This window comes from Lepidochelys olivacea (assembly GCF_965140295.1).
Source record: "Lepidochelys olivacea isolate rLepOli2 genome assembly, chromosome: 1".
NCBI classification, from domain to species: domain Eukaryota; kingdom Metazoa; phylum Chordata; order Testudines; family Cheloniidae; genus Lepidochelys; species Lepidochelys olivacea.
The window spans coordinates 3528258-3539001 of NC_140411.1; the positions used below are offsets into that span (position 1 = coordinate 3528258).

General features: G+C 49.7%; 1 protein-coding gene and 1 pseudogene across 2 annotated transcripts; both read right to left on the reverse strand.

The window, feature by feature from the left end:
- Window positions 1–296: 296 nt before the first annotated feature.
- On the reverse strand, window positions 297–3373 carry LOC311517299 (olfactory receptor 52B2-like). Its single transcript, XM_084622031.1, has 2 exons — window positions 2922–3373; window positions 297–1388 (listed from the first exon to the last, which is right to left on the reverse strand). Exon 2 carries the CDS (start codon window positions 1349–1351, stop codon window positions 392–394), a length of 960 nt encoding a protein of 319 aa, XP_084478157.1. The 5' UTR covers window positions 1352–1388; window positions 2922–3373; the 3' UTR covers window positions 297–391.
- A 1703-nt stretch (window positions 3374–5076) lies between these two features.
- On the reverse strand, window positions 5077–9442 carry LOC311517311 (olfactory receptor 52B2-like; annotated as a pseudogene). Its single transcript, XR_014714546.1, has 2 exons — window positions 9397–9442; window positions 5077–7878 (listed from the first exon to the last, which is right to left on the reverse strand). The product of XR_014714546.1 is annotated as an olfactory receptor 52B2-like (transcript).
- Between the last annotated feature and the right edge of the window lie 1302 nt (window positions 9443–10744).

A 10744-nucleotide genomic window follows, 5' to 3' on the forward strand; every position in this document is an offset into this window, starting at 1 on the left:
CCCTTGGCTGCTGCTTTCTGTTGCCACTAAGAGTGCAGCTCAGATGCAGCTTGTCACAGAGGAGATGCACACACCGTGCTCTCTCACAGGCTGATTTTACCTTTGTGCTTTCTTGGTTTGTTGTTTCTCTTCATCTTAGAACAGAGACTCATTCAGTCTGGCTGCCTTTTGTGGAAGTGACCGGTGCTGTTGTAGCCCTGTCAGTCCCAGGATATCAGAGAGACAAAGTGGGGGTGGAGATATCTTTCATTGGACCCAAATTCTGTTGGCAAGAGAGACCAGCTTTCGACCTCACACAGTGTAAGTACATAGTAAATACACCCCTGTCGTTCCAATGAAAACCTGGCTTTAATTTCCAAGTCCCAATGTAATTTCTGTTGCCTGCTATAGCTCAGCAGGAATCTCCGACTGCACACTGACGACACACATTGATCACCCATTTCAGAACCTTTTTTGTTGTCACCGCATAAACGATGGGGTTGAACATGGGGGGAATGAGCACGTAGAGGTTGGCCAGTAGGATGAGAATATAACCTGGGATGATGTGCCCAAATTGGTGTGCAAAAAAGGAGAAAAAGGCCGGCGTGTAGAACATCAGTATGACACAGACATGGGAGCCGCAGGTGCGGAGAGCCTTGAGCCGGGCATCCTTGGAGGGGAGCCGGAAGACGGCCCTGAGGATCAGCCCATAAGATATAGCAATGAGCACAGCATCCAAACCGATTGCTAAAATAGCTATGGCTACGCCATACCAGATGTTGACTGTGACATCGTCACAGGCCAGCCGGGCTACACCCATGTGCTCACAATAGGTGTGAGGCAGGAGGTTGGTTCTGCAGAACTTCAGCTGCTTCACCAGAAAGATGAGAGGGAAAATGATACAGAAACTTCTTGTGACAATTGCCAGCCCTATCTTCCCGATCAGAGACTTGGTTAGCACAGCAGTGTATCTGAGGGGGTCACAGATGGCAACGTACCGATCAAACGCCATGGCCAGCAGGATGGCTGACTCAGCAATAAAACTAACATGGATGAAGAACATCTGGGTCAGGCAGGCAGCAAAAGAAATTTTCCCCGCTCTAAACCAGAATACAGCCAGCATCTTGGGTACTGCAGTGGTAGATAACAGCAGATCAGCAGCGGCCAGCATGGAGGCGAATAGATACATGGGCTCATGGAGGCTTCGTTCTGTTAGTATGATGAATAGTAGGAGAGAGTTCCCACAAAGTGTTGTAATGTACATCAGACAGAAGGGGATGGCGATCCAGACATGAGACTGCTCCGTACCCGGGATACCGGTCAGGATGTAGGTCACAGGGGCAAAAAAGGTGTGATTGTCAGCTGGCATCATTTACCATTGCTTGGATCTTCTATTCAGTTTCCAATAACTAACAGCAAAAGAAACAATCAGTGAGAACTCAAGTGTCAGCTAGCCCTGGGGTGCATTTGTTGACAGCGTAACGGGTTCCCCCAGGGGTGCCACCTGGAACTGGGGTTTCATTGAGCCCTCTGACCCACCAGCCTGCGCTCCCTCTCACACTGTGCTGCTGTCAAAAACTGCAGACCTGCTCCCAGTCTTACCATTACCCCAGGATACACACAGATCAGGATGCACACGCAGCTGCAGTGACATGCAGGCTCTCTAACCAGCCACCGCATGTGAACCAACAAAAGAGAGGCTGCAGCCAAATTAACCACCAGCTTCCCAGATTCATACCACCCACTGGAGTATAAACCCAAAATGTTACCATCTTACTCTGCACAGATAACTGTACAGTGTAAGCTCATAGAATTTGCCCCTCCCTGAATGAGTAAAGGAATATACAACAGCCTTTGTCCCTCGAGCTATGATTTTCCCATGCACTTCATTCCAACTCACTAGTTTAGATAAAGCAAAAACAATGTTATTAACAATGAAAGACAGATTTTAAGTGATTATAAGTGAAAGCAAACAGATCAAAGCAGATTACCTAGCAAATAAACAAAAATGCAACCTAACCTTTATAAAAAATCTTAAAATCTATCTTTTGTAGTTAATAAACTTGTTTTGTTATAATCTAAACCAGTGAGCGTTGAGTAGAGTGCTTGATGAAAATCTCTGCTTGGTTACCCCAAGTGTGCAAGGTCCTCTTCAGATTGAGGGAGAGGCGACCGGGTATTAAACACACACACTGGCCAGATTTGACCAGGGCAGGATTGTTCTGCTCTGGGGTCCTAGCCTGGAAAGCTGGTGGTTAAAGAGCCTGTGTGTAATTGCAGCTGGGTGTGTCTCTACCTGTGTGAATGCTGGTGAAGGTGCAGGCTGGAGGGCTTTGCACCTTGTCACAGCAGTACAGGGTGAGTGGCAGCCCAGGCGGGTGGGGCAGCGGGCTCAGTGGTACCCCAGGTCCAGATGGCAACCCGGGGGCAACCCGTCACAATCAGCATCAAAAGAGACCTTATAATTGGCTGTTCCTGGGTGCTACAATTTGGACATTCACAGCTCTGCTGCTTGAAACCAGCTAACTTCTGCCAAGTGGAACGGACCCAGTCCTGAGGTCTGTACTGATTTTAATGGAAGTTTTGCATTAGTGAAGGCTTCAGGATTTTGGGTGCAGAATAATACAGGGCCTGAGTAGGTTTCCAATGAGGTTTACTCTGCACAGTCACATAACCAAGAACGGCCCAGTCCAGAGCCCACTGAGTTCAACAGCAAGACCCCAGTGACTTCCTTGGGAGTGGATCAGGGTAACCCGGTGACCTCTTCCTAACACTGAACCTGAGCGCAGTCACAGGAGCGTTATCTCAGTGCCCCGGCTCCCATCCTGCCCCTGCAGTCAGAGGTTACCCCCGCATTGTATCTAACCCCAGCTCAAACATTACATAGCTTTCATGTGTTTCCATTCGCCCCTTCACTGATTCCTTCCATGCAAAGGACTCACCAGGCTCTGGCACCAGCTGGGGAGGAGGAATCTCCGTCTGTGACCCAAACGGGGAGCTGCAGGCGGCAGGGAATCCGCACTGACCGGGGCTGAGCTACAGGGATATTTATACTGCTGCCCTGTGAATCCGGGGGGGGGGGGGGACGGGGACGACTCAGAGCCAGCCCAGATCCCCAGGGACCTGGCCTCTGTGGTAGGCTCAGGTGGTGAAGAGCAGCAGATAATTAACCCTTTCCTCCCCTCGCAAAGAGTTCCCTGTTCTTTCAAACAGCTCTCATCTCAGGCCTGACAAACACGCGACACCACAAACAAGTCTTATGCAATATTTACCCATAAAGAGAAGCACGTGAGGGCTGTGCAGAAAGCTTGCAACGTCTCAAGCTTCATAACCATTGCAAAAGGCATGTCCAGGCAATAGTTAAGGAATAACAGATATTGATATTGACAGTGGCTCTATGGACTTGAGTGGAAGGTAAGTCACCAGGGCATAGTGTGTCGCCCACTCTCTGCCACCGGAGTGGTGGGTGCTCAGCAGCTGTGGAAAGTCAGACCCTGGATGGCTCAAGCTCAACATCCAAACAGGAGCGGCGGAATCTCCAAAAAAGTGTGCGTGTGGGGGGGGGGCACCGGTGCCTGAACTTTGGCCTGCCCCCCACCGCATCTCCCCTTTCCCCAAGGCCTTGACTTGCCCCTCCCCTCCTCCCTGAGCCCCCACCCTACACTGCCCCTTCCCCTAAGCACCCCGCCCTGGCACAGCCCCGTCCCCTGATGTCCCGTCCTCGCACCACCCCTCACCTGAACCCCCGGACTGACACCACCCCTCCTCTGCACCCCTACCCTGCACTGCCACTCCCCCTGAAGCCCCAGCCCATCCGTTCTCCTCAAATCCCACCCTCACGCCACCCCTCCCACTGATACCCCACCCCTTCCCTTCTCCCCAATCCTCTGCCCCCCACTCACTCCTCTCCACCCCATCCCCCTCTCGCTTGCCTTTCTGGCCAGTAAACACTGGGAGTTCTTAGCCCTCCAACTGTTGTAAGTGATGGGGCCATGGACCTTGGCCCGCCTCGTTCTGGTGCCCCTGCGTCCAAACCTGAAAATCTTTAAATCAGCAGCCACTTTGGAAAATGTTTGCCTTGAGTGTAGGGGACTGGACTAGATGACCCGTTTAGGTCCCTTCCAGGCCTACACGTCTCGGATTATCACTGGGTGATGTCCCCTAGAGATTCTGGGTCAGGTGGGCTGTCCTGATTGCTTGTGTCAGAGAAGGGCAGAGTCAGAGAATTTGTCTTTTTGGTCCAGACTTCATTGGCAGCAATAGTAAAGGGTGCCAGGAGAGAAGGCTGCCATCGGCCTGTTTGACTCTGTCTCCATTGCTGTCTGTGTGTCAGGGATCACAGGTCTTGAACATCGGTCTACAGGGCCCTTTGGCACTACTACACACCTGTTACAAAGTGGGTTTTTCCTCCTTATTATGTTACATGCGAACCTATTTCAGTCTTACGGTTTTGCATGAATACTGTGTGTGCCTCAGTTTCCCTGTGTGCTTCACCAATGACTAGGTGGTGGGAATAAGGGTGTGTGACAATTGCTGAGGCCCTCGGGGCGAGGGGAGGTGGCTCCAGCTGCCTGCATGTAAGGAATGGCCCGTGCCCTTCGTCACCTGAAAGCCAGGAGGGGGATGAGACCAGGTGGCACTTTGCCTGGGAAGGGGGACACAGACCAGGAGGAGGAACAATGGGTGTGTCGGAGGTCAGGCCGCTAGAAGCTGGGCAGTCTGCTGTGAGGGACTCGGGAGATTGAAGTCTGGGGTGTCCAGACCGGTCTCCCCAAGGTGGATTTGCTGAAAGTCACGGACTTTGGGCTAACAAGTTCTGTTCTACACTCTGTTCCTTCGACAAATAAACCTTTTGTTTTCCACACTGGCTGAGAGTCACAGCTGACTGTGGAGTCGGGTGCAGGGCCCTCTGGCTTCCCCACAAACTCCTTCCTCACCTTGGGTGTTTCCACTGGGCCTAAAAAGACTTGGGCTGTTCAGCTTAGAAAAAAGACCTCTACGGGGGGATATGACAGCGGTCTATAAAATTATGATTGGTGTGGAGAAAGTGAATAGAGAAATATTATTTACTTTCTCACAATATACAAAAAACAGAGGTTACCCAATGAAATTGATAGGCAGCAGATTTAAGACAAAGAAGAGGACATATTTATTCATGCAACGCAGATGTAACCTGTGGAACTCATTGCAAGGGGATGTAGTGATGGCCAAAAGTACAACTGCATTCGAAAAAGAACACGACATGTATAACTGGGATCAAAAAAGAAATAGATAAGTCCATGGAGGATCAATCCATCAATAGCTGTTAGCCAAGACGGTCAGGGAGACTGAATGGAGGAGGCAGCATAGTGACAGAGGATATGGAAAAAGCTGAAGAACTCAGTGCTTTTTTCGTCATGGTCTTCACAGACAAAGTCAGCTCCCAGACTGCTGCACTGGGCAACAAAGCATGGGGAGGAGGTGAGCAGCCCTTTGTGTTGAAAGAAGAGGTTGAGGACAATTTAGAAAAACTGGACATACACAAGGTCATGGGTCCAGATCTAATGCATCCAAGGGTGCTGACGGAGTTGGCTGATGTGATTGCAGAGCCATTGCCCATTATCTTTGAAAATTTCTGGAGATCGGGGGAGGTGACGGACAATCAGAAAAAGGCAAATATTGTGCCCATCTTCAAAAAATGGAAGAAAGAGAACGTGGGGAATTTCAGACCGATCAGACTCACCTCAGTCCCCAGCTAAATCAAGGAGCAGATCCTCAAGGAATCCATTTTGAAGCACTCGGAGGAGAGGAAGGTGATCAGGAACAGTCAACATGGATTCACCAAGGGCAAGTCATGCCTCACCAACCTGATTGCCTTCTATGATGAGATAAGTGGCTCTGTGCATGTGGGGAAAGCAGTGGATTTATATCTTGACGTTTGCAAGCTTTTCATATGGTCCCCCACAGTATTCTTGCCACTAAGTTAGAGAAATATGGATTGGACGAATGGACTGAAAGGTGGATAAAAAGCAGTGACCCTGAGAAGGATTTAGGAGTTCACATATCTTTGTGGAAGGTGCTGTAATGAAAAATAAATTACTGGGTTCAATAAAGGGGTGAATGGGTAAAATTCTAGGGCCTGTGTTATACAGGTGGTCAGACTGTGGTTCCTTCTGGCCTTAAACATTATAAATCACCATGTTTGCTGTGTGAGGTGTGTGGTGCCCTTGCCATGTCCTCTTGGGGCGGATCTCCAGTTCGAGGAGGCCCATGATAGCACAGTCAAAGCCACCCCTGCTCGGGTTCTGGGCTGTGCAGAGGAGCGCCATGCAATCCCTGTGCTGCCTCCCTGAGGAGACTTACTCCTGACTTCCATGCTGGCCCCAAAGTGTGCTCACTTTGCCAATGAGGAAACCGAGGAGGAAAGAAACTCTCCCACGGTGACACAGCAGGTTGGAGGGAGAACCAAGCCCTGAGCCCCTCTCTCCCAATGTGCAGTCCAGGGCACTTCCCACTGTTCCAGGTCATGGCCCCCTTGGCTGCTGCTTTCTGTTGCCACTAAGAGTGCAGCTCAGATGCAGCTTGTCACAGAGGAGATGCACACACCGTGCTCTCTCACAGGCTGATTTTACCTTTGTGCTTTCTTGGTTTGTTGTTTCCCTTCATCTTAGAACAGAGACTCATTCAGTCTGGCTGCCTTTTGTGGAAGGGAGCTGTGTTGTTATAGCCATGTCGGTCCCAGGATATTCAAGAGACAAGCTGAGGAGGGAATAGCTTTCTTTGGAACCGACTTCTGTTGACGAGAGAGACCAGCTTTCAAGGTTACACAGTGTAAGTACATAGTAAATACTCCCCTACAGTTCCAATGAAAACCTGGCTTTAATTTCCAAGTCCCAGAGCATTTTCTGTTGCCTCCTTGGGCTCAGCAAAAAGCTTCTGCTGCAGCATCGATAAAATAGATTGATCACCCGTTTCAGGATCTCTTTTGTGGTCACCGCATAAACGATGGGGTTGAACATGGGGGGAATGAGCACGTAGAGGTTGGCCAGTAGGATGAGAATATAACCTGGGATGATGTGCCCAAATCGGTGTGCAAAAAAGGAGAAAAAGCCCGGCATGTAGAACATCAGTATGACACAGACATGGGAGCCGCAGGTGCGGAGAGCCTTGAGCCGGGCGTCCTTGGAGGGGATCCGGAAGACGGCCCTGAGGATCAGCCCATAAGACAAAGCAATGAGCACAGCATCCAAACCGATTGCTAAAATAGCCACAGCTACGCCATACCAGACACTGACTGTGATGTCATCGCAGGCCAGCCGGGCTACGCCCATGTAGTCGCAATAGTTGTGAGGCAGGAGGTTGGTTCTGCAGAACTTCAGCTGCTTCACCAGAAAGATGAGAGGGAAAATGATACAGAAACTTCTTGTGACAACTGCCAGCCCTATCTTCCCAATCACAGACTTGGTTAGCCAGGTGGTGTATCTCAGGGGGTCGCAGATGGCAACGTACCGATCAAACGCCATGGCCAGCAGGATGGCCGACTCTGCAATAAAACTGGCATGGATGAAGAACATCTGGGTCAGGCAGCTAGCAAAAGAAATTTCCCTCGCTCTAAACCAGAATACAGCCAGCATCTTGGGTACTGTGGTGGTAGATAACAGCAGATCAGCAGTGGCCAGCATGGAGACGAATAGATACATGGGCTCATGGAGGCTTTGTTCTGTTAGTATGATGAATAGTAGGAGAAAGTTCCCATAAAGTGTTGTAACGTACATCAGACAGAAGGGGATGGCGATCCAGACATGAGACTCCTCCGTACCCGGGATGCCAGTCAGGATGTAGGTCACAGGGGCAAAAAAGGTGTGATTGTCAGCTGGCATCATGTACCATTGCTTCGATCTTCTATTCAGTTTCCAATAACTAACAGCAAAAGAAACAATCAGTGAGAACTCAAGTGTCAGCTAGCCCTGGGGTGCATTTGTTGACAGCGTAACAGGTTCCCCCAGGGGTGCCACCTGGAACTGGGGTTTCATTGAGCCCTCTGACCCACCAGCCTGCGCTCCCTCTCACACTGTGCTGCTGTCAAAAACTGCAGACCTGCTCCCAGTCTTACCATTACCCCAGGATACACGCAGATCAGGATGCACACGCAGCTGCAGTGACATGCAGGCTCTCTAACCAGCCACCGCATGTGAACCAACAAAAGAGAGGCTGCAGCCAAATTAACCACCAGCTTCCCAGATTCATATCACCCACTGGAGTATAAACCCAAAATGTTACCATCTTACCCTGCACAGATAACTGTACAGCGTAAGCTCATAGAATTTGCCCCTCCCTGAATGAGTAAAGGAATATACAACAGCCTTTGTCCCTCGAGCTATGATTTTCCCATGCACTTCATTCCAACTCACTAGTTTAGATAAAGCAAAAACAATGTTATTAACAACGAAAGACATATGTTAAGTAATTATAAGTGAAAGCAAACAGATCAAAGCAGATTACCTAGCAAATAAACAAAAATGCAACCTAACCTTTATATTAAATCGCAAAATCTATCTTTTGTAGTTAATAAACTTGTTTTGTTATAATCTAAACCAGTGAGCGTTGAGTAGAGTGTTTGATGAAAATCTCTGCTTGGTTACCCCAAGTGTGCAAGGTCCTCTTCAGATTGAGGGAGAGGCGACCGGGTATTAAACACACACACTGGCCAGATTTGACCAGGGCAGGATTGTTCTGCTCTGGGGTGCTAGCCTGGAAAGCTGCTGGTTAAAGAGCCTGTGTGTAATTGCAGCTGGGTGTGTCTCTACCTGTGTGAATGCTGGTGAAGGTGCAGGCTGGAGGGCTTTGCACCTTGTCACAGCAGTACAGGGTGAGTGGCAGCCCAGGCGGGTGGGTCAGTGGGCTCAGTGGTACCCCAATTTGGGGGGAACCTGTCACAATCAGTACCAAAGCAGCCTTTATAATCGGTTGCTGCTGGGTTATACACTTTGGAAATTCACATCTATGCTGCTTCAAACCAGCTTACTTCTGAGAATCAGAATGGACCCAGTCCTGAGGTCTTTGTTGATTTTAATGGAAGTTTTGCCTGAGTGAAGGCCTCGAGATTTAGGGTTCAGAGATTTGGGGTGAGTAGGTTTCCAATGAGGTTTACTCTGAACAGTCACGTAACCAAGAACGGCCCAGTCCAGAGCCCACTGAGTTCAACAGCAAGAGCCCCAGTGACTTCTGTGGGACTGGATCAGGGTAACCCAGTGACCTCTTCCTAACACCGAACTACAGAGCGGTCACAGGAGCATTATCTCCGTGCGATGGTCTCCTCTCCTGCCCCTGCAGTCAGAATTAGACACCCCCATTCTATCCAACCCCAGCTCAGACATTTCATAGCTTTCATGTGCTTCCATTCCCCCTTCACGGATTCATTCCATGCAAAGGACTCACCAGGCTCCGGCCCCAGCTGGGGAGGAGGAATCTCCGTCTGTGACCCTGTTGGAGAGCTGCAAGCGGCGGGGAATCTGCACTGACCAGGGCTGAGGTACAGGGATATTTATACTGCTGCCCTGTGAATCCCAGCAGGGGGCTCAGAGCCAGGCCAGATCCCCAGGGACCTGGCCTTGGAGACTGGCTCAGGCGGTGAAGAGCAGCAGAGAATTAACCCTTTCCTCTTCTCATTTGTTTGAGCTGATCATTTCTCCTTTTGTACGTTACTTACAAAGGTTGTTGTGACAATGAGGTCCTGGCAAAGAGTTCCCTGTTCTTTGCAAACAACTCATCTGAGGCCTGACAAACTCCCTACACCACACACATGTCTTATGGAATATTTACCCGTAAAGAATAGCATGTAAGGTGTGTGCAGAAAGCTTGTAACTTCTCAGCTTCATAACCATTGCAAAAGGCATGTCCAGGTAACAGTTAAGGAATAACATATATTGATATTGACAGTGTGCTCTATGGACTTGGAGTAGAAGTTAGTCACCAGGGCATAGCGTGTCTTGGTGATGGTCACTCCAGGAGGGCATCATCACCCCGCGCTGGTTAGCCGGGGATGTAACGCCAGCCTCAGTTCTCCAGCCATGCTCCTTCCCAAGATGATCAATGGAAAACCATCAGAGACAACTGCAAACAACCCACACCACTTGGAGGTAAATGAAGGAACATTACAAGATATGGGGTTGCCCTGACTATGGACAGAGACAAAAGATTGTTTCAAGAGAACACAGAGCAGGGAGAGTCTCTCTGGATCCTTTCACTGAGGAGACATCACCTGGTGCGGGGACGTTCTCATGAAAAGTTGGATCCTGGAGTCAGGGGGTAACGAGGTGACCCCCAGTCCTGGGAGATCTGAGAATCATCTCTGTAGTTCTTATACAGACTGCCTTTAGTCTCACTTTGTCCAACCATCCTGAAAACCGATATGTGTGTGTGCCATGCCGTTGTAGCTCCATCAGTCCCGAGATATTAGAGAAACAAGATGGGGGAGGGAATATCTTTTACTGGACCGACTTCTGTAGGCCTGAATGGTCCCTTCGAATAGGTGTGAACTACTCATGCTAAACTATCTGGTCCACCTTGTATTTAGCTGGGAAACTCTCAATACCTTTCCCAGACCTGAAGAACTGTTCCATGTAGCTTGAAAGCTTGTCACTCACCCCAGCAGAAGTTGGTTCTATAAAAGATATCACTTGCTCCTGTGATCACCGATCTACGGGTGGGGAAGCAGGAGAAGGGAACTGACCTCCCCCTGCCCTGCGTAATGCCAAAATCCAGGCCCAGATCATGCATACCAGCC

Excerpts from the sequence above, each read along its gene's own strand:
- LOC311517299 (XM_084622031.1), bottom strand. The coding sequence starts at position 1,351 with ATGATGCCAGCTGACAATCACACCTTTTTTGCCCCTGTGACCTACATC.